Raw genomic sequence first — 22,901 nt, forward strand, 5'->3', positions numbered from 1 at the left:
ATCGTAGCAAAAAAAAACAAAAAAAAAACTGATTTATTACCTGAACTAGATCATGAAATTCCAAAGAAAACTGAGACATCTGTCCATCTTTTGAGTAATTTAAGTGATGTGAAAAAGAATAACACATAAGTTTTGTTCTAGTGATCTTCGCTACTACCACCCAGAACTTACTACCCTAACATGCTACCCTAAAACTTAGTGGCTTAAAACTGCCATTTTATTATTTCTCGGGATACTGTGGGTGAGGAATTAAATGGCACCAGGATAGCCTGAACAGCTGGGGCTAGCTGGAATGCCGGGAGCCCGGTGCACGGGACGTCACCTGTCCCTGTGATGATCTGGCTTTCTCGGGTTGTAGAGCGTGGTGTCAGGGCCTCTCCCTCCCCACGCGGCCTCTCCATTTGGCCACCAGACTTTTTATGTGGCAGCTCAGGGGTTCCGTGAAAGCAGAAGCTGCCAGGCCTTCTTAAAGCTTAGGCTCAAAAGTGACAATAATGTCACCTCCACGGTGCATTCTACTGGCTAAAGCAGAACATGGACTAAGCCCAGGTACAAGAGGAGGAGGATGCAGAAAGGGCACAGCTCACAGGAGGAGGGATGGTTGGTTCATGGGGGGCAACTTCATGCCAGCAAATGTGGCTGTGAGCAAAGTGCTATGGGACTGGAGAAGCAGCTCCAGCCTCAAACCATACAAATGATGAGAAATCAGGATAATTGAAAGGATATAGGGTATTTCCCTTCCTAGTTTTTGTTGTGTTCCCTTCCGCCAAGCCAGTGAACAAAAAAAAAGACCTACAGCTACAAAATCAATAAACTGATAAACAGAGATACAAAAATATTAAGATTTGTGTGTCAAAAATTGGAAAAAAGAGGGCAAATCAACTTAAAACTCTACTATAGGAAGACACAGATATATAGATATAATACTGGTATTTTGTTCATTTAAAAATACTAATAAATAAGGAACCTAATTTGACAAAAAGATCCCACCTTTGAAAACCTTTGTTACGAATCTCACTGTAAATAGGTTAAGTGGAACATCACATCATGGACTAAGTTTTTAACCCACCGGATATATTCTGATCTTGTTTTTCACAGAAGTCTTCTATAAAAAAAAGGAAAAAAACCCAAAGTTGAATATCTGTAGCCTAATTAAAAGAAAGTAATAAATAAATAGATGTTTCTGTCCTATAATTCCTTTTAAAAGCACTTGTTGCTCCTACTGAAGTAAAGTATAATCATTCTCCAATAAAGTATAATAGGCAAGTTTCTTAGGCAAAATATAAACTTTAGTAAAAAATAAGACTATCCAAATACTTTCTAATATTTTCAGACAGCTCAGATAATCCAATAAGAACTGAACCTGATTATATTTGATAGCCACCCAACAAATCCAGACAATAAACATAATTATTTCTACATCCAATAATAAGCATTGATTCCCAGACCACAGGAGAAGAGAAAACTTCCCCCGGAAGTTCATATGCACTTTGCAGTTGTCCACTCTTAGAGTCCAAGATCCACAGTTTCCCATCAGTAGATGCTGCTGCCACCAACATTTCATTGCTGCCTTCTTGGCGACAGAAAGCAAACGGTGTTGCATACACCCGTGAAGTTGTTTCAAATTTCCACTGGAGATGACCTTTCATATTACAACAGTAGATAAAGCAATCGTGGGAACCAAAAAATATTTCTTGCTCTGATGCTGAGGTACATGGGGATGAAAAGATTGGTTCACTGGTAGAGAACTGCCAAACCTGAAGGATGATAAAGGCAAAAATCATTCATTCATCTAATTTCAATTCTCCTGTAGAGTGAAGTTTTATTTATTTATTTTTTTTCTTAGAAAGTAATAAAGTCTTTTATTTTTGTAAATTGGAGAAATTCATCGGACACAGTTAAGGGGAAAAAAATCAAGGGAGATAAAAATACTTCTCTATCTATAGTGGCTGTCACAGCACCGTGCTTACAGATGCTACGTTAACCGCCTACAGCGCGCTGCCGCACTTCTTATGGCAGTATAAGTTTTCAGGGCCAAGTGGAGCTGCACTTCACAGTTCTCTTAACGAAGTCAGTACGAGCCCTCTGAACAAAAATGCTTCAAAGGATGTGGAATGGACTAAGAATCGGGATCACCAAAAGTGATTAAAAAAAAAAAACAGATTAAGTAAAAAACCCCAAATCACTAAGGAAATGTTGGAAAAGGAAAACAAAATTGGGGGCATCACGTTGCCTGATTTCAAGCTTTACTACAAAGCTGTGCTCACCAAGACAGCATGGTCCTGACACAAAAACAGACACACAGACCAGTGGAACAGAGTAGAGAGCCCAGATGTGGACCCTCAACTCTACAGTCGACTAATCTTCGACAAAGCAGGAAAAAATATACAGTGGAAAAAAGACAGTCTCTTTAATAAATCGTGCTGGGAAAATTAGACAGCTGTGTATAGAAGAATGAAACTCGACCATTCTCTTAAACCATACATAAAGATAAACTCAAAATGGATGAAAGACCTCAATGTGAGCCAGGAATCCGTCAAAATCCTAGAGGAGAACATAGGCAGTGACCTCTTAGGCCCAAGTCTGAGGTAGTGTTTGCAAATGCACAGTAACAGCAGCACAATAAGAATGAAATGAAAACAGTGGGCGTCTTCACGAAATAGGATTTGTAATCCTAATTCTGTCCCTCACTTGGACAAAATCACTTTCATCTTTCTATGGGTCATGCAAAAAAAGGGAAAAATAGCATTTGCCTCTTCTAAAGGTGAGAATATATTCAAACGACTTTGTAAATTAAAATATTAAGTGAACATAATAAAAGATTCCATCACAAAGTAACTGTCACACAGCAAGAGGAACTGCTAGGCTATGAGAGCTGAGAGTAGAAGGAAAAGCACCGGAATCCACGCTGGCCATGACCAGGCTAACTCGGGCTGGAACTCGTGTGCTCAAGGCCACCAACAACCCTCCAGAGCACACATCCAGCACCAGTTATGCCCTCAGTGACAGTGACCTGTGGATAAAGAAGCGGAGATGATGCTCCCAACAAAAGCGCTCATGTCGCCCAGAAGCAGCCTCCCTGCCAGTCATGAAGCTGAAGATGAGATGTCCCCTCGGTGCAATTTGGGTTACGCAACCTATTTTATTTTTTTTTTTAGAAAGTTGTAATCTGTCTCCTTTCTCCTTTTTTTTTTTTTTAAGATTTTATTTATGTATTTGACAGACAGAGATCACAAGTAGGCAGAGAGGCAGGCAGAGAGAGAGGAGGAAGCAGGCTCCCCGCTGAGCAGAGAGCCCGATGCGGGGCTCGATCCCAGGACCCTGAGATCACGACCCGAGCCGAAGCCAGAGGCTTTAACCCACTGAGCCACCCAGGCGCCCCTACGCAACCTATTTTAGTTTTCACAGAAAAGCAGGGGCTTCTTTGAATATTCAAAACCTCAACAGAAGTTATAATAAAATTGGCTAAAAGCTGGTAACATTTTAAAATTAGACGCAGGCATGGCACAAGCAGAACCGTGCTTGAGTAGAATCTTCAATCTACTATCCCCTCCTTCAAAAATAAAGAAACCCATGGCTTGACAATTAAAATCAAACTAGTTTTCAACTCAGGGAGTTGAACGATGTTTATAAAATTTTACTACGATGACTTGGAGAAATACATAAAATAAAACCAGAAATTTTTCACCTGTTCTCCAAAGTGAGTAAAGCAGAGTAAATTCCCATCCACGCAGCCAATACAAACAAACTGCAGGCAACACCGTGGAGAAGAAAAGAGTGGTTTTCCACAGGAATGTTTCCAAACTCTGTTCCCAGTGGCCTGTCATGGGCAAAAAGTGATTGACAGCATTTAAGTCATCCTACTAATCTACTAATCCATTACCCTTTATAAAACAAACTCATAAATCTCCCAGAGGCAAAGCTATAAACATCGGAGTAAGCTATAACGGCATGCTGACAACCTAAATGAAGCTAGCATACATACGCACAGCTATGAAATTAGTCAGTGCTCTTTACGAGAGCTGCGATAACAACTTACAATAAAACCAGGAAGTAATTAGTACGTAAGATCTATCCTCAAACCATTCTAAGTTCTAGTATGACTGAGAAAATTCTGTCAATTTAAAAAATAGATAAAAGACACATAGAACTTCTATTTTCTCATCCTTCTAGACTTCATGTTATATTTAATGAGTTCTGGTTCAGTAAGAACTCGACTATATCTAATTAAAAACTACTTCAAATTGCAAAAATAAAACATTTTAAAAATAGGTAATAAAATCAATACGTATTTTATGCCTACAGGATTTATAGCCAGTAAATGTCCTCCCAGTGTAGCCACATATAAATGATGTGGAAGCAGGCTCAAACAAGGGGAAGAAAAGACAGTTCCTCCACAATTTAACTTCCAAACACACTTCTTTTCCTGCAAATAAGAAAGCAAATTAATTGGCTTCTGTTGGTGGTTAGCAAATCTACATGCCCTAATCCTCACGATATTATGTCTACTTAGTTAAGCTCCTTGTATACATTCAAGTCAGCATAAAGAAGACAGGGACCACCCAGAGATAACTATGTTAATAGTTTAGCATTTTTCCTTTTGGTATTTTTGGGACACACAGTTTAATATAGAGATCATTCTGAATATATACTTGGTATCTACTTTGTTTTAAAAAGATTTTATTTGAGAGAAGGGAGAGAACAAGCAGGGAGGAGGAGCAGACGGGAGAGAGAAGCAGACTCCCCACTGAGCAGGGAGCCCAGTGTGGTGCTCGATCCTGGGACCATCGCCTGAGCTGAAGGCGGGCACTTAACTGACAGCCACCCAGGCGCCCCTACCTGGTAGGTAATTTAGCTCACTTACTTGGTAAAACTCTTTAGACACTATTTTAATGATAACATCCCATCTGAACATAAAATAATTTATCCTATCACTGAAAGTTGTCTGGAACTGATTTCCTGGTATTATGAGCAGCTTAGAAATACACATCTTGGTGTACACGTATGTCCATGTTTCTGATTGGTTTGCCAGGATAGAAGAACTTTACTGAATCAAAGGATATGAAAGTTACCTGTGGCCAAACTGTTTTCCTCAGAGGCTTCACTAGTTACAACTTCCCCCAACTCTCACCGGCATTTACCATACCATTCCGATCTAATACTGTTTCTTCATCACATGGTTTTAAATTTTCATTCCTTTGATTATTAAAGGTATGAAACATTTAAGTATACTTACTAGGCATTTCTTCTTTGGGGTCTTTTATGTTTAAAGCCTTTGTTTATTTTTCTATATGGGTCTTTATAATTTGCCTTTGTTTTTTATTTCTGTTTATTCTTATCAATGATTTTTAACCATCGCACTTGCTTCACATTGTTTCCCCAACTTATCAGGTCTTACTGATATTTTCCTTTGTGATTCTTTTATTGTCAAGATAGTAATTCTAAGTTCTTTATATTTAAAAACTCTGAGTAGCAAATTCATTTGTGAAAATCTGGTAAGGAAGTTAAAAATGTCTTCAGATATTAAGGCTGTTAATTAACTCATTCTTCCCAGGACGCAGTGCTGGGAAGAGTTAATACCTGCTCCCTTAGTCAAGAGCACCTGACAGTTTCACATTCTTCTAAGCTTATAGGAAACCGATGGGGTGAATTCTCACATAAATATCCAAAGCATACGCGCGCCGGTCATGAGAGCCGACGTAGAGGAGTCCTGTGGTTGGATCCACGGCTGCCGAGCTCTTGACAGCATCCTCCGCAGGAAACGTCCAGTGTGTTTCTCCACTATTACTTTTCAGAACATAAACTAACCCATTATAACAGCCTGTCGGGAGACAAAATAGGAAAGATGAGATTTAAATACATCACTAGGAAATAATTCTCCAGCCTCGATCATGACGATTTATATTCGATGCTCTTCATGTGTACATCTATGCTCGGCTCAGACTGAAATTTCAGCAATGTAAAGCAGTAACCAAAGAGTAACCACTTATAAAAAAATACTGACTTAGGAGACACACCTTATTTTGTTTGAAGTGCCCTGAAGTGCTTCACTGCTGAGAACACAACTGAGAAACTCTCCACTGCAGAGCAGAGAGGCTCTGACAGGCCTGGGATCAAATCTCTTCATGGCCATCCTTGGGCAAATTACCCAGCACTGCTGAGCCTCAGTTATTTTCTGTGGCATGTGGACACCTCTGCTCCAGTGTTAGTGTGATAATTAGGATAACCTGGGTAAGTACCCGGTGCGTATTATTCAAGAAATGCGAACACTGACAACAGCCAGCATTTACTGAGCTTGACCTGGTGAAGTGTTCTCAGAACCTTACATCTATTAACCCACGGAATCCTCCCAGTGAGGCGAGTGCGATGATATCTGCATTTTACAGATGACAAAAGGAAGCACCAAGAGCTTACGTTACTAGGGTAAAACTATTCAGCTGACACGTGGCAGAGCCTGGACTTGAATCCAACAAGTCAAGCTCCAGAGCCCATGCACGTTACTACAGCAGGACTGCTTCTCCCAAACTGCTGCAACAATGAGGAGACAAGGCAGGAGTCCCGACCTGGTGCAGCCAGAGTAACCCAGGGGGACCTGGGGGTGCTCAAAACCTTCAAGGAGAAGATCGTTCAAGTTCCCCGCAGGGCATCTAACTCAGGGGAAGTTGACTCTGGGCACCGGCCTGCCATTTCTACTTGGCTCTGCCTATGCGCATCACCTACTCACTTGGGCTCACTTGAGGCCCCATTCCCGAAGAGCGACGGTGCTGTCTTCTTTCGCGCAGTTACTACTTAGTAGCATGGAAGTGGCCTGCTCGGTGATGGCGAAGGGAAGCGTCCTACACAGCACAGTACCCCACGACTCAGCTGGGTAATGAAACATTTCTTTTAGTTCAGTTCATTTCCAGAAGGAAATCTTTGTGACCTTGGGTTAGGCAAAAATTTCTTGGCTAGGACATCAAAAGCATGATCCATAACAGAAAATAAATGATAAACTGGACTTCGTTAAAATTAAGAACTTCTCTTCAAAAGACAAAATGTTAACGAATAAAAGGGAAAACAAGCCACAGACTAGGAGAAAATATGTAAAACGTGAATCTGATAAGGGACTTGTATCCAGAATACATAATATTCTCAGAACCCAGTAAGAAAACAAACAATAAAAAACTGGGCAAAAGATCTGAAGAGACAGGTCATAAAGGATACACAGATGGCAATTAAGTTTGTAAAAAGAAACACAACATCATTAGCCACTAAAGAAATGCAAATTAAAACCACAATGAAAGACCACAACATAACAATCTGAGTGGCTAAAATAAAATTTTCAAATTCACCATACCGGGTGTTAGCAACGGTGAACAACGACCTCTCTTATATTGATGGTGGGAACACAAAGTGGTTCAGTCAGCTTGGAAAATATTTTGGCCATTCCTTACAAAGTCAAAACTACGGGGGCGCCTGGGTGGCTCAGTGGGTTAAAGCCTCTGCCTTTGGCTCAGGTCATGATCTCAGGGTCCTGGGATTGAGCCCCACATCAGGCTCTCTGCTCTGTGGGGAGCCTGCTTCCCCCTCTCTCTCTGTCTGCCTCTCTACCTACTTGTGATCTCTGTCTGTCAAATAAATAAATAAAATCTTAAAAAAAAAAAAAAAACTACACTTACTGTATAATCCCCACCTCCTAGGTACTGACCCAAGTGAAATAAAAACTTACATTCACACAAGATCCCATTCACAAATGCTTACAGCAGTCTTACTCATAATTATCAAAAACTGGGGGGAAAAAACTGGAAATAACCCACATGTCAATGGACAAACTACGGTACACCCACATAACAGAATACTCACAGCAATAAAATAAACCTCTTGGGGCGCCGGGTGGCTCAATGAAGCTCCCACTCTTGATTTCCGCTCTGGTCATGATCTCAGGGTTGTGAGACTGAGCCCTGTGTCTTCCTCTTTACCCCATCCCCACCCCCGCTCACACAGGCGCTCTCTCCCTCAAAAAAAAAAAAAAAAAGGAAAAAAAAAAAAAAGTCTGCTGATATATGCAACAATATGGACGAATCCCAAGCACATGTAAGTAGAAGCCAGACTCAAAAGCAAAAACCAAAAAAAGCAAAACTAAAGGGACAGAAAACAGATCAGTGGCTGCCCAGCATTGAGTAGGAGGAGGGACGACTACGAAGTGACAGAGAACCTTCTAAGTAATGGACTCACGATTGTGGTAGTGCTTACATGACACTACACATCTGTCAAAACAGAGCTACAATGAGGGTAAGTTTTACTGTATGTAAATTGTTTCTTAATTTAAAAATATTGGAGCACCTGGTTGGCTCAGTCAGTTAAGTATCTGACTTCAGCTTTGGGGTCCTGGGATCAAGCCCTACATTGGGCTCCCTGCTCAGCACAGAGTCTGCATCTCCCTCTGCCCCTCCCCCTGCTCATGCTCTCCCTCTCAAATAAACACTCTTTAAAAAAAAAAAATGTCTGAAGTCCTAGCTGACCACCATGTGCCACAAGCCTTGACCCTTGGGCTACAAACAGTAACATCTGTGAGCTTTCAGGATGGGAATGACACGTGCTCATGCACATGTACCGCCGAAAGTTTCCTGTAGCAGATGTTTCAAAATGTATGTGGACAAGAGGGAAGGATCAAACTCAGATTCAAGCACATCCCAGCTAGGATACCACGAGCAGGGAGACATACTCTGAAGCACTTCCCACAAGACTCGACAAGCAGATAAAGGAAAACTTAATGTAGTGCGGGGAGTAAAGAGAATGGCAGACAGAGGGGAGGCATTATACCTGGACCCCATATTCTTAGTCAAGTAAAAGTCACCTATACCTTAATGAAACTGAACAGCAGCTGGTAGCCAACGCTTAACGAGTCTCTACCTAACAATGCACCAAAGGATTCATAAGCAATTATCTCACTTCATCTTCTCAAAAGCTCTACGTTGTATGTGGAATTGAAGGAACATGAGCAAAGGGAGTAGGGAGACAAACCAAGAAATAGACACTTAGCGCTAGAGATCAAACTGATGGTTATGGGGGGCGGGGGGAGGGGGAGGTGAAACAGGTGATGGAGATTAAAGAGGATACTTGTCATGACAAGCACTGACTAATGCACAGAAAGAATTGCTGAGTCGCTCCACTGTACACCTGAAACTAATGTAACACTATGTTAACCATACTGGAATTAAAATAAGAAATGTAAAAAAAAAAAAAAAGCTCTATGATGATTGTAGTGGTTTTAAAATCTGTCCACAAATTCTCTGATACTCTTCCTTTCAAGAGCTGGAGCCTAAATTCCCCTCCCCTTAAGTATAGGCCAGGCTTAACGATGTGCTTCTAATGAACAGAAAAAAAGTGAGGGTATGCAACTTCGGAGACTAAGTCATAAAAGTACTGCATTCCTCCTCCCCTTCCCTCACCTCTGGGAGCACTCACTCCGACGGAAGTGAGCTGCCAGGCTGCGAGGGTGCTCTAGTGGCCTAGAGAGGCCCATGTGACAAGAAACTGGAAAGTTCTTGTCAAGCATCAGCTCGAACTGAAGCCTTCTGCTAGCAGCAGGGTGAGTCAGCTGTCCCGGAAGCAGATTTTCCAGCCCAAGTCAAGCCTTCAGATGACCGTGGCCATATGGGAAACCCTGAACCAGGACTTCAAGCTAAGCTGCTCCTTTCTGACCTCAGAAACCGGGAGGTGTTTGTTACTCTAAACCATTAAGTTTTGGGACAATTTACGATGCAACATGCTTTATTTATTATACCCATATACTCGTGAGAACACATGCGGTCCCAAAAGGTTCAGCAACTTGTCAGAGTTCACAGAGCTGAGAAGAGTTCTGGCGCTAGGGTCAAATCCGGAGACTAAGACCCAAGGCCCACACTGTGAATTAGCACGTGGGTAACGATTAGCCTTTAACAATCACAAACGCACCATGCAGAAGTTTTTAAATTTACCTTGCTCATACCAGCATTATCATATGGTAATTAAGTTTAACTCTATAAACCTCCAATTCAGAAACTTACCCACTACAATGAAGTTTCCACACCTAGATACACACGCTGAGGATTCAATCCGATCTCCCAAAATCCGCTCCCACTTCACCTTCCCAGAGTGAAGGTCAAGTGCCGTCATTCTGTGAGAATGCGAGCCCACGTACACGGCTGGGGAGGACTTCTCCACAGCAGGGATTACAACCAGAGGGGAAGCATCCACACACTGGCCCGTGTCCGACCTCCATCTCACGTGCAGCTCCATTTTCTTGGCCGCTACCACACATGTTCCTGCTTCAGAAACTTCTGCAACACAGGATGGACCTTGTGACTTCCCAAGAAGAGCGGGAGGATTTAAGCTTTTGACATTTTGAGTATTAGTCGGTGAAATTAAATCAGAATGGGCTGAAGAGCAAAGCCCTAGCCTAGTTAAAAACTTCGTATTCAGTGACAAAATCTGACTCCCTCTGCTCACCGCAGTAAAAGCAGTTAGCTCACTGTCACAACTTAATGTCATGACAGATTTCTGATGTAAAGATTTTCCATTGGTTTCTTCTTGGTTAATGTCGCTGAATTTTCTTTTCGTGGCATAATTCTTGCTGAATACCAGATCTTCATCTGGAAACACTGTCTGAAGGATGTGATTGTAAATCTCTAAAATGGAACTGCTTAGAATAATCTCCAGAAGTCCAGGCACTGATGTGCCAACTAGTTTCTCAATCTCACTGAGGAGCCGTACGGACTTTAAGGAATCTCCACCACTATTTAAGAAGAGTGACTCATCGGGAACCTTCAAAGGATCTTCTGAGAGATTCAGAATCGACTACGGATGAGAAAAGGGAGAAATACGGTGAAGCAAAGGCCTAAAACCAAAGCAATTTAACCAATTTATAGGCACTATATGGAGCATAGGACTTAACATTAATGATATGAACAAAAGACACACAAAATAAATATTTTTAATAATTAAAATAAATTTTAAAAGTATTTTCTTTATAGTAAAGACGACGACCACTAGTCTACCAATTTTGTCACAAACTCACTCTAAAACTACAAGTTACATTTTCCTTTAGAGCACTTTTCCTACCCATAAAATAGCGAGTGGAATTATAAAAATATTATTTACTAATTATAAATTCCACAAAATATTAATATCTGATATTTCAATAATATGAGAACAATATTTATATTCATTTGCTTCACTAAATCAAAACTGTTTTCCAAGAATCTAAGAATAAAGTGAGACTTTTTATCAAGATATCCTTTATTTTCAGATAAGAGAGTATAATTACATCCTCTTTTCAGAACCCTTCAAGAAAGCTCCACATTTTATCTAAGAAAAACTATACTGACCTATGGTTGTAATATATACATTTTTCAAAATAAACTTTTTAAAATGTTTGCTATACATATTTCTATACATACAAACAGTCCCCAGCTTAACAATGATTTGACTTAAGTTGTTGTTTTGCTTTTTTATTTAAGTAGGTTCCATGCCCAGTGTGGACCTCAATGCAGGGCTTGAATTGATGACCCTGAGATCAAGAGCTGAGCCTAAATCAAGAGTCAGATGCTTAACTGACTGAGCCACCCAGGTACCCCTTAAGATTTTTTAACTTCACTATGGTATGAAAACAATACGCATTCAACGGAAACTGTACTTCAAATTCCGATCTTTTTTTTTTTTTAAAAGATTTTATTTATTTATTTGACAGACAGAGATCACAAGTAAGCAGAGAGGCAGGCAGAGAGAGAGAGGGAGGGAGAAGCAGGCTCCTCGCTGAGCAGAGAGCCCAATGCGGGGCTCGATCCCAGGACCCCGGGACCATGACCTGAGCCGAAGGCAGAGGCTTTAACCCACTGAGCCACCCAGGCGCCCCTCAAATTCCGATCTCTTCCCAGTCAAGCAACATGCATTAACTCATGATGCTGGGCGGGAACAGCAGGCCATAGCTCCCAGGTGGCCATGTGACCACAAGAGTAAACAACTGGTACACTTGTGACCATCTGTACCCACACAACCCTTCTGTTTTTCACTTACGGTACAGTACTCAATAAATTACCTGACATATCCAACAATTTATTATAAAATAGGCTTTGTGTCAGATGTTTTTGCCCAACTGTAAGCTAATATAAGTGTTCTGAGCACATTTAAGGCAGGCTAGACTAAGCTATGATGTTCGGTAGATGTATTAAATGCATTTTGACTATGAAATTTTCAACTTACAATGGTTTTATCCAGATGTAACCTCATCCTAAGTTGAGGGAGGTCTGTATATACAAATTCCATTAAGCAGAAACCATACATGTTGTTACTGCAAGTTCCTCGGGAATAATGACATAAGCCCTTATACCACAGATTGTGGTATAGCAAGATTTGGCCATTTTTCTCAATTCTGACAAGCACTGCAATCCACTGCCCCACTGGTGAAGTTATGTCAAGATGGGTCTTGTCTACCCATGCTTTTTATGTCTACCTCCCTTCTTTTTTTGTTATATATTTTTTAAAGATTTTATTTACTTATTTGTCAGAGAGAGAGAAAGCAGGCAGAGGGAGAAGCGGGCTTCCCACTGAACAGAAAGCCTGTTGTTGGACTCAGTCCCAGGACATGACCTGAGCTGAAGGCAGATGCTTAACCAAGCCACCCAGGTGTCCCTGTCTACCTCACTTCTAAAAAACTTCTTTATGGCGGTGGGGGGGTGGTGCCTGGGTGGCTCAGTGGGTTAAGCCTCTGTCTTCAGCTCAGGTCATGATACCAGGTTCCTGGGGTCAAGCCCTGTGTCGGGCTCTCTGCTCAGCAGGGAGACTGCTTCCCCCTCTCTCTCTGCCTGCCTCTCTGCCTACTTGTGATCTCTGTCTGTCAAATCAATCAATCAATCAGTCAATCTTTAAAAATATAAATAAATTTCTTTATGGGAAACAATCTTAGAGAAACCAATCCTTATTTTAATACAAATTGAATAAACAATGATATATTACTTAACATTTGGGCATTAATAACATTCTCAGAAAAGTTTATCAGCTGTATTAGGATGTTAATAGTCCCAAAAGATAAAATATGACCTCTTCATAATAACAAATTTGTATCTTAAAAGTTGTACCTTCCACAAATACTGTAATTTTTCCCAAAGTTCCTCTTTTCCATTGAGTTTGCACTCAGATTTCAAGTTTAAATAGTTTAAATATATCTTGTTTAACTCCAAAACATCAATTTTGCCTAAAAAGAGAAATTGTTTAAAAATTTCAGTTCAAACCCTATCTTCATTAGTCATAAGAATCCACACATTTTTCAATGAAAAACTTTGAAATTTTATAGAACATTTTGTAAAAGATAATCAATTCTAAAGAAAGTAGTTCCACACTACCAAAAATGTAATGGGTGGTAAGAAAGGAAGGGTTAATATGAGTTAAAAAATGGTCCTACTAACTGAACAACTACTGTATTTTGATGTAAATACTAAGTAAAGATGAAATTGGGAAGGCAATATGATCATTAAGAACGTATGTTTGAAATCAAAAAGTCTTAGCTAGAATTTCAACTCTACCATTAACCAGCAATGTAATTTTGTGAAAATTACTTAACCTCTTTGAGCCTTATTTTCCATATCTGTAAATGGGAATTACACTATCCACTCACAGGATTTTCTAGAGATAAAATGAGTTACTTATACAAAGCCCTTAACAGAGGCCTACCACAATATATGCTAATATTACTTAGAATAATAAGGATTTTAAAGGCCTTTAAAGTAGTTATGAATTAGTATTCATTTGGCACCAAAACATATCTGCTTCAAATGATTTTACCATGAGATGTAAATGGTAGAGATTCAATCAACACGAGTTCATCCGGGATTGCATGACTTGGAAGATGTTTCTGCAGTTCTTTAAAGATGTACTCCTTTACTAAATCATTTTTGGACACCACGAACAGAATTAATTTTTCCTGATTATACCAGGTAACTGCACAAGACTCCACTTGCTGAAGTCCTTCAGCAACCTGTGAAAGAGATTATCCCAATTTGTCAGAGGACATTTAAAAGCAAACTTCCTAAATGCTCAAACTTTTCATGTCTGAAATCAACAGTCAAATAAAATTGTAAAATAGCTAGAGACTTAATGAAAAAAAATCGACTGCTACTACTACTATTACCAGCACACTGGGTTCTTCGTGTTTTTAAAAATAATCCCTCCCACAGCAAAGTAAACCATTATTTTCCCAGTTATCAAAATCCATTCTGTCACTTATTTAAAATACAACTCTCTGGGGCTCCTGGGTTGCTCAGTGGGTTAAGCCTCTGCCTTCGGCTCAGGTCATGATCCCAGGGTCCTGGGATCCAGCCCCACATTGGGCTCTCTGCTCAGCAGGGAGCCTGCTTCCCCCTCCCTCTCTGCCTGCCTCTCTGCCTACCTGTGATCTTTGTCAAATAAATAAATAAAATCTTTAAAACAAAAAAACAAACAACTCTCTCTTCATGCTGAGAATAAGGGCACACTGTATAACCCACACCTATTATTGTAACTCATTACTAATACCAAAAATCTTAGGTTTAAATAACATTAATAGAGAATGCTGGCACAGAAAACTGGTGGTGGCTACCTCTAAAACCTACACCTGTTAGTAGAGACTTAATATTTAAAGAATTCTACCTGTTGCACAAGTTCAATGTTAAGACGTTTGCCATGTCGTTTGATCTGACTGTCCTTTCGTCCCAAGAAAAACATCTCTCCATCTTTCACCATCACCAGATCTCCTGTGGCTCGCATTGTGCCAAGTGGTACTGTCATTTCGTCATCAAGAAAACATACTCTGTTTCTGCCACCTTCACAAGATATAAACACCAATGTAATAATAATTTTAAAAAAATCCATGGAAAATATATAAAGAAACCATCAAATCAAGAACATCTTCAAAAGTTCAGTTATTAAGTTTTACATTTTGAATATTTGTATGAAAAAGGGGCAGCACACCTTTAAATATTACCTGGTAAAAGTAAATACAATAACCTCAGTAAAATAAAGGAATAAAACAAGATTTATTTCTAAAAAACATATGTGATTAAAAAAAATTCTTAGAGGGGCGCCTGGGTGGCTCAGTGGGTTAAGCAATTGCTTTTGGCAGTCATGATCCTGGAGTTCTGGGATCGAGTCCCACACTGGGCTCCCCGCTCGAGCGGCAGGGAGTCTGCCTCTCCCTCTGATCCTCTCCCCTCTCATGCTCTCTCTCACTCTCTCTCAAATAAATAAAAAATCTTAAAAAAAAAATTTGAAAACTGATTATAGGGGTATATGGGTGGCTCAGTAGTTAAGCGCCTTTGGCTCAGGTCGTGGTCCTAGGGTCCTGGGATTGAACCCTGCATCAGGCTCCCTGCTCAGTGGGGAGCCTGCTTCTCCCACTCCCGCTCCCCCTGCTTGTGTTCCTTCTCTGTGTCTCTCTGTCAAATAAACACATAAAAACCTTAAAAAAAAATACTGATTACAGAGAATTTTGGCTATAAATATAAAGGTCCAACTTGCAATTTCTAAATTACTTTTATATCTTCCCTAAGGGTATCAAATATTGTTACCTGAAATAATTATGGTAACACATTAAATGTTTCATGACTGTGAGAATGAAATTAAAAATTATCACCACTGAAAAGAATAGAATAAAATTAACATAGCAGATATTTTCCTTGGAAAAAAAAAAGAAGATATTCCCAATCAACAAACGTAAAATCACCTAAAAATACTTGGCCATGGCCCTCTTGAACTGTGAAACCATTAGTATCTCTGACTTCAACTATTGTTCCAAGCAGTGGAAATCCCAGTGGTACCGGCAATTCACATCTACAAAAACACAACAACCCAAATCATATTTAAATTTCTCATTTGAATAGAAAATTTTCCAATGTATTTAAATCACATCATACCAAATAAAGAAAAAAGGTTTTGGTTATGCTGTAATTCAAAGACGGCCAAGAGGAAAAGGTTAGGTGGAAAGGTTATTACAGGTTATTTATTTGTTTAGTCACAAAAAAGTTATAACAGATCTGCAGCACCAGTTATAAGAAAGGTTCTGGATTCCCATCTTAAAATTCTAGATAAAACAGGTGCCCAGGTTGCTCAGTTGGTAAGCAACTGACTCTTAATTATGGCTCAGGTCATGATCTAGGGTTGTGAGATTGGGCTCCGTGCTAGGCATGGAGCCTGCTTGATTCTCTCTCTCCCAGGGCACCTGGGTGGCTCAGTGGGTTAAGCATCTGCCTTCAGCTCAGATCATGATCCCACAGTCCTAGGACTAAGCCCCACATTGGGCTCCCTGCTCCATGGGGAGCCTGTTTATCCCTCTTCCTCTGCCTCCGCCCCCACCCCTTGCACTCGCTCGCTCTTGCTCGCTCTCCCAAATAAAATCTTTAAAAAAAAAAAAAAAATTCTCTCTCCCTTCCCATCCTCCACCCTCACTCTCTCTAAAAATATTTTTAAAATAAAAAGTCTAGATAAAATAATGTTTCTAAAATTATTACTGCAGTGTCTATCAAAAACATTATTAGTATTAATGTTAAGATACTCGAAAAACGCAGTTTCTCTCTAATCTATTTAGTAATTGAAACCCTTACTTTAAAGTAGAATTAAGAAACTTCTCTGGAATCCTGTAAAAAGTTGCCCAACTTGATACCTCTGTGATGCCATAAATATTAAATATTTGTGTTTTATTGTCTACTCCTCTCCAGCTTTTGAGAACAGTCAATAATGGAAATGCTTCACCGCCAAGGGCTAATACTCGAAGAGAAGTACTGGCTGATAAAACAGTTGACTTGATAAGCTGAGATCCAAATCTTCTAAGCAAAGTTGGTGTTGCCTGTGAATACATTAAAGATCATTTATTTCCCTTTACTTCTTTAACAAAGTAAATACCATAATAATTCGTTCAAAGCTTAACACCAGGCACCCACATGGAAATTAAGGCCGTGTTTATACATTATTTTGGAAGTCTACTGAAGCAGCATTACCTTCTTAATGGGGATATCAATTTTGCCTTAGCAAAAAACTTAAGAAAAATATTAGTTATGCTTCACTGGATAGTTTAGACAAGATGTCTTAAACATAAAAAGGACAATTTTTTTTTTTAAATAAGATCAGTTCATATTTCCTTTCCCAGTATCTCTATGTAGAAAAAAGTATATAAAGGATTAAAAAAATGTTCCTAAACAGTATGAAGAAAGATCTTTAAAAATAGCTTTGGTGAGGTGTAACTGACATAGAATAAGCATACTTAAAAGCATCCATTATAAACTGAGATACAGATACAAAGGTACATCAGTGAAACTGCCACCATAATCCAAACAATTAATATATTCTTCAGCCCTAAAATTACCTACTTTACTGTTGTAATTCTCCCCTTTGACTAGACCCCTTTTCCAGACAACCACTGATCTATCTTCTAACGATCAGCTGGCGTTTTCTAGAATTTTATGAAAATGGAATCATACATCATGTATTCTGTTTGAACCAGACTTCTTTCACACCATATAAATACTCTGTGATGGGGCGCCTGGGTGGCTCAGTGGGTTAAAGCCTCTGCCTTCGGCTCAGGTCATGATCTCGGGGTCCTGGGATGGAGCCCCACATCGGGCTCTCTGCTCTGCAGGAAGCCTGCTTCCTTCTCTCTCTCTGCCTGCCTCTCTGCCTACTTGTGATCTCTGTCTGTCAAATAAATAAATAAAACCTTAAAAAAAAAAAAAAAAGCCTCTGCCTTCAGCTCAGGTCATGGTCTCAGGGTCCGGGGATAGAGCCCCGCATCTGGCTCTCTGCTCAGTAGGGAGCCTGTTTCCCCTTCTCTTTCTGCCCGCCTCTCTGTCTACTTGTGATCTCTCTCTGTCAAAATAAATAAATAAAATAAAAAAAAACATTCTGTGATGTACGTATGTTGTACTTATCAACTCCCTTTTTGTCTCAGTTCAGGCTGATACAACAAAATACCACAGACTAGATAGGTTACAAACAACTGAAACTTAATTCTCAGTTCTGGAGGCTTTAAGTCCAAGATCAGGGTGCCAGCATGGTTGGGCTCTGGTAAAAGCCCTCTTTCGAGGTTACAGACTGTCAACTTGTTGTATGCTCACACGGTGGAAGGGGTTGGGGAGCTCTGTAGGGTTTCTTTTCCAAAAGTACTAATCCCATTCATGAGGGCTCCACCCTCGTGACCAAAGAACTCCCAAGGGCCACACCTCCTAATAGTATAATACATTGTTCATCAGTATCTTAACAAACGAATGGGGGAGACACAAACCCTAAGACCCTGAGGCTCTTTACTGCTGAGTAGTCCACTGTACAGATTAGGACTAGTGTTTGCATTTCCATATAAAATTCCAGATCAATTTATCAATTTCTACCCCAAAAAGCCCACTAAGATTTTGACAGGAACCATGTTTAATGTACAGATCTTGACAATATTGAGACTTCAACCCATAAACATTTAATGTCTCTTCATTTATTGAGCTCTTTAATTTCTATCAGTAATGTGTTGGCTTTTTGTTTTTTGTTTTTCCCTTATCACACTGCCTGGAACCACCAGAGTAATGTTGGAGAGAGATGACAAAAGTAAACATCCTTGGCTTGTTCCCAATGTTAGGGCAAAAGCATGCAGTCTTTCACCAAACAGGATGTTAGCTGTGGTTTTTTGCAGATGCCTTTCATCATATTGGGGAAATTCTTATTCCTCTTTAAGGTTTTTTTCCTCTATCGCAGGTGTTGGATTTTGCCAATTACTTCTGCATCTGTTAATATATACCACATAAACAATGAACAAAAAGCATAATTATCAGTGGATTTTTGGACTTAAACCAAATGTGCATTCCTGGAATGAATGCCACTTGGTCCTATTTTAAATTTACCAAAATTTGTTTTGTGGTTGAGAATAGAACCTATCCTAGAAAATGTTCAATGTGCTTGCAAAGAATGAATATTCTGCATTTACTGGATGTTCTGTTCTGTAAATGGAATTTGGCTGATAGTGTTGTTCAAGTCTTCTATATTATATGTTCTGATTTCTGTCTAGTTTTTCATTCAATTGTTAAAAGTGGGGTATTAAAATTTCAAACTATTGGGTTGCCTAGTTCTCATTTCAACCCTGTCCATTTTGCTTCATGTATTTGGAACCTCATTTTTTGGTGCATATACACTTATAATCGTTACATCTTCTTGATACAACATACTTCTTGATGTACTGACCATTTTATCATTATGTTTTTGTTGCTTTTTTGCTTGTCACTAACTAGCCTTGTTTAAATCTGTAAAATCCGTCTTCTTGGTGATGGGTGGCCACTAATGTCATCATTCAATTGTCCTTTTAAATACGTATTTTTTTTTTCTAAATTCATTTGAGAGAGAGAGAGAACATGAGCAGGGTGGGGAACAGACTCCCCACTGAGCAAGGAGCCCAATGTGGGGCTGGATCCCAGGACCCTGAGATTATAACCTGAGCCAAAAGCAGATGCTTAACCACCTGAGCCATCCAGGTGCCCCTTAAACATATTTTTTTTTTTCATTTTTAACTCTTACTCCCTACGAGTCATGTTGTGTCTGCATAGCTCAGTAGTGAAGCAGCGATTGGACAGACTGTCCACAGAGATGGGTTTGTGTGAACTCAAAGTTTAGGCCATTTTCAAGCCTAATCCAGCTTTTATTTTCCATGGGTCTTTTTGCATCTCTAAAACACATGCACATACCCTCAAGGTCAGCCAGGAATGTACTTGGAACCTCTGGTCTGATTCACAAGTGCAGCCTTAGCCAGAATGTGCTTTCCCTCCCTACGACCAAAACCTCAAACCAGTGGAGTTTTTAGCCTTCCATGCCAGCCTATATCAATATCATTTCCACAAACAGTGCTTTGGGGCATGGACATAACCTACCATTCCAAACTGAATAAATGCCCTTTTGAGCAGGAAGCCCTGACAGGAAAGTCTGTATTGACTGTCTTGGAGGAGGCAGGGAGAGCAGCTTAGTCTAGAATGCCACGAATTCCATTTTTATGCAAAAAGTAACAGTTTTTAAAAACAAACACTTTTAGATAGTTGTAGGCTTTTGGTTGATTTCCAAAGTGTTGAGTAGTTGCCTTTATCAATTTTCTCCAGCTTTATAATTACTTTCTATTAGGGAGAGGATCTGCCAATCTCTTTACTTGACCATAGAAAATTTCCATGTGAATCGAGATTTTGAAATGGTTTCTTTCAATAAAAGCTAGAAGCAGCCCTAATGGACAACTTGAATTTGAATTCAAAGAGATGATTTAAAGTCTTGGTTTATCAAAATATTTAAGTAACAGGATGACCCTACATCCCAGGACAAATTTACTGTTCCAGATTCCTGTCTAGGAATTTAGCACCTCGATTCACTCTCAAGATTCTGGGTTTTTGGTAATAAATTATAATGGCCACCCTATTTAGAAGGCATCCTAAATCAAGTAAACTCTTCCACCAAGTTTTATCATAAGGAAAACTTGTCAAAATGAAATGTTCTGGGCATGCCTGGGTGGCTCAGTTGGTTGGGCATGACTCTTGGTTTCATCTCAGGTTGTGATCTCAGGGTCCTGAGATAAGAGTTCTGCTTTGAGGGGTGCCTGGGTGGCTCAGTGGGTTAAGGCCTCTGCCTTCGGCTCAGGTCGTGATCCCAGGGTCTTCGGATCGAGCCCCACATCGGGCTCTCTGCTCGGCGGGGAGCCTGCTTCCTCCTCTCTCTCTGCCTCCTTCTCTGTGATCTCTGTCTGTCAAATAAATAAATTAAAAAAAAAAAAAAAAGAGTTCTGCTTTGAGCTCGCTGCTCAGCACAGAGTCTGCTTGTCTCTCTCCCTCTGCCCCTCCCATGTGCACATGATCTCTCATCCTCTCTCATAAATAAACTTTTTTTTTTTTTAAAGATTTTATTTATTTATTTGACAGACAGAGATCACAAGTAGGCAGAGAGGCAGGCAGAAAGAGGAGGAAGCAGGCTCCCAGCTGAGCAGAGAGCCCGACGCGGGGCTTGATCCCACGACCCTGGGATCATGACCTGAGCCGAAGGCAGAGGCTTTAACCCACTGAGCCACCCAGGTGCCCCTCATAAATAAACTCTTAAAAAAAAAAGGGAGAGAGATGTTGTAGCCTAATTTCTGGTGCTGAAGATAATTTCAACTTTGAACTCTACTAATGAACACATAGCTATGAATATTCAGCAAGATAAAGCAATAGTAATAACTTTCAGATACTCATAAACTGAAATGATAAAATTTAGTGGCAGAATACTAGTCAATATACTTTGTTACCAGATCATCTTAGGCACAGAAAAATAAGACTTACTAAATAACAGACAAAACAGAATGTTAAGGTTCATTTTAAAATTTCTAAGGAAAAATTCACATAAAACTGAAAAAGACTATTATGCTGACATTTTGGTAGCTAGCAACCTGAGATTACACTCTAATTAAATAGTTTCACATTTGTTTACTTATTTATTTTAAGATTTTATCTATTCATTTGACAGAGAGAGAGATCACAAGTAGGCAGAGAGGCAGGTGGGGGCAGGGGTGGCGGGGAGAAGCAGGCTCCCCACTGAGCAGAGAGCCCGATGCAGGGCTCCATCCCAGGACCCTGAGATCATGACCTGAGCCAAAGGCAGAGGCTTAACTCACTGAGCCACCCAGGCGCCCCAAATTTCACTTTTAAAGGGCATCAAGTTTAATATAACGTTGCTACCCAGAGTATAAAAAAAGAAAAAAGCCCAAATGTATTTTAGGTTTGTTAAAAAAAAAAAAAAAAGTAGGCCTTTCTTTCTAAAAGGTCCTTATTCCTTATTCCTTATAAAGACTGACTTATTAAAGTCAGTCTTTAATTTCCTCAAAGGCTTATTAGTCCACTTCACTTTGGGGCCTTTCTCCCCCACAGTAAATCAAGATGTTCAATTTTTAAAACCTTAATAAAGCATGTACTCTCTTTTAAGCTTTTAAGATCCTTGCTTAATATCCAATTAGGGGGCACCTGGCTGGCTCAGTTGGTTAAGCGTCTGCCTTGGGCTCAGGTCAAGATCCTGGAGTCCCGGGACAGGGCCCCGCATCAGGCTCCCTGTTCGGCGGTGAGTCTGCTTCTCCCTTGATCTTCCTAGCTCTCAAACACAATCTTAAAATATATCCAATTAGGCTTTCAGGTAAGGTTATTATTTGTAAATAAAATCTATATAGTAAGCTTTTAAAGTACAGAATATATATTATGTATGTTAAAAAAAAATCCTTGATGACTTATATTATCCTTTGATAAGAAATTTGACTTTGGAAGGAAAAGATGAACCTGAACAACAAATGTCTCACTATGAGACATGAGAGATCCCACAGCACTGAATCCCTCTTCAGCACTCCATCTTGTTCACGTCGGTGGCCAGGTGTTACAAGCCCTTGGGAGATGCATATACGCAGCTTAGCAATGCCCACTGAGGCCAGGATAGTGGGAGCGGGAGGCTTGCTTTGGCCCTCCATAAATCTGTTCAAGGTAACACATTCCCTCTCCCCTTTCTGAGGAACAGATGGTGCCATAAGATCTAATTAAAGATTAGCTGTCAGGCACAGGTAGGCCCTTCAGTCTTACTACAGTGCCTTCTCCTACACGTACGTCCCTTTGGTCTATAAAACCTGTAAACCAAGGTCCAGTCTTTGCAGATAACAGCTGCGCCCCTCCACATCATCGTCCCTCCAATCCTCCCTGTCAGTACATTACCACGTATGAAACTGTTTAAACTGTACGGAGTTGCCTGCTTCGTTTTTTCATCTCAAAGTCCCTTTGCAGTTGGGAGGATACTTTACAGCTCTTCCTCCCCAAACTTCTAACAAGACAGGACATGCCTTATACAGAGGAAACGATAGCCTATCAGCTTGTGTACTTCTCTTCCTTCCTCAAACTCAA

The 22,901-nt window shown here is 40.1% G+C and overlaps 1 protein-coding gene across 1 annotated transcript in view; it reads right to left on the reverse strand.

Annotated features, from left to right (window-relative positions):
- Window positions 1-1,267: 1,267 nt before the first annotated feature.
- The window catches only part of AASDH (aminoadipate-semialdehyde dehydrogenase), a 36,121-nt gene continuing 14,487 nt past the window's right edge, over window positions 1,268-22,901 (reverse strand). The window contains exons 6-15 of the mRNA XM_080796945.1: window positions 16,593-16,834; window positions 15,716-15,822; window positions 14,644-14,816; window positions 13,801-13,993; window positions 13,098-13,213; window positions 10,029-10,818; window positions 5,658-5,821; window positions 4,304-4,426; window positions 3,689-3,820; window positions 1,268-1,757 (exon numbers count right to left, since the gene is read on the reverse strand). Coding sequence (XP_080653071.1) covers window positions 1,368-1,757; window positions 3,689-3,820; window positions 4,304-4,426; window positions 5,658-5,821; window positions 10,029-10,818; window positions 13,098-13,213; window positions 13,801-13,993; window positions 14,644-14,816; window positions 15,716-15,822; window positions 16,593-16,834 — 2,430 coding nt within the window. The 3' untranslated portion in view covers window positions 1,268-1,367. The remainder of the gene's footprint in view (window positions 1,758-3,688; window positions 3,821-4,303; window positions 4,427-5,657; window positions 5,822-10,028; window positions 10,819-13,097; window positions 13,214-13,800; window positions 13,994-14,643; window positions 14,817-15,715; window positions 15,823-16,592; window positions 16,835-22,901) is intronic.

Source organism: Martes martes (assembly GCF_963455335.1).
Source record: "Martes martes genome assembly, chromosome: 2".
NCBI classification, from domain to species: domain Eukaryota; kingdom Metazoa; phylum Chordata; class Mammalia; order Carnivora; family Mustelidae; genus Martes; species Martes martes.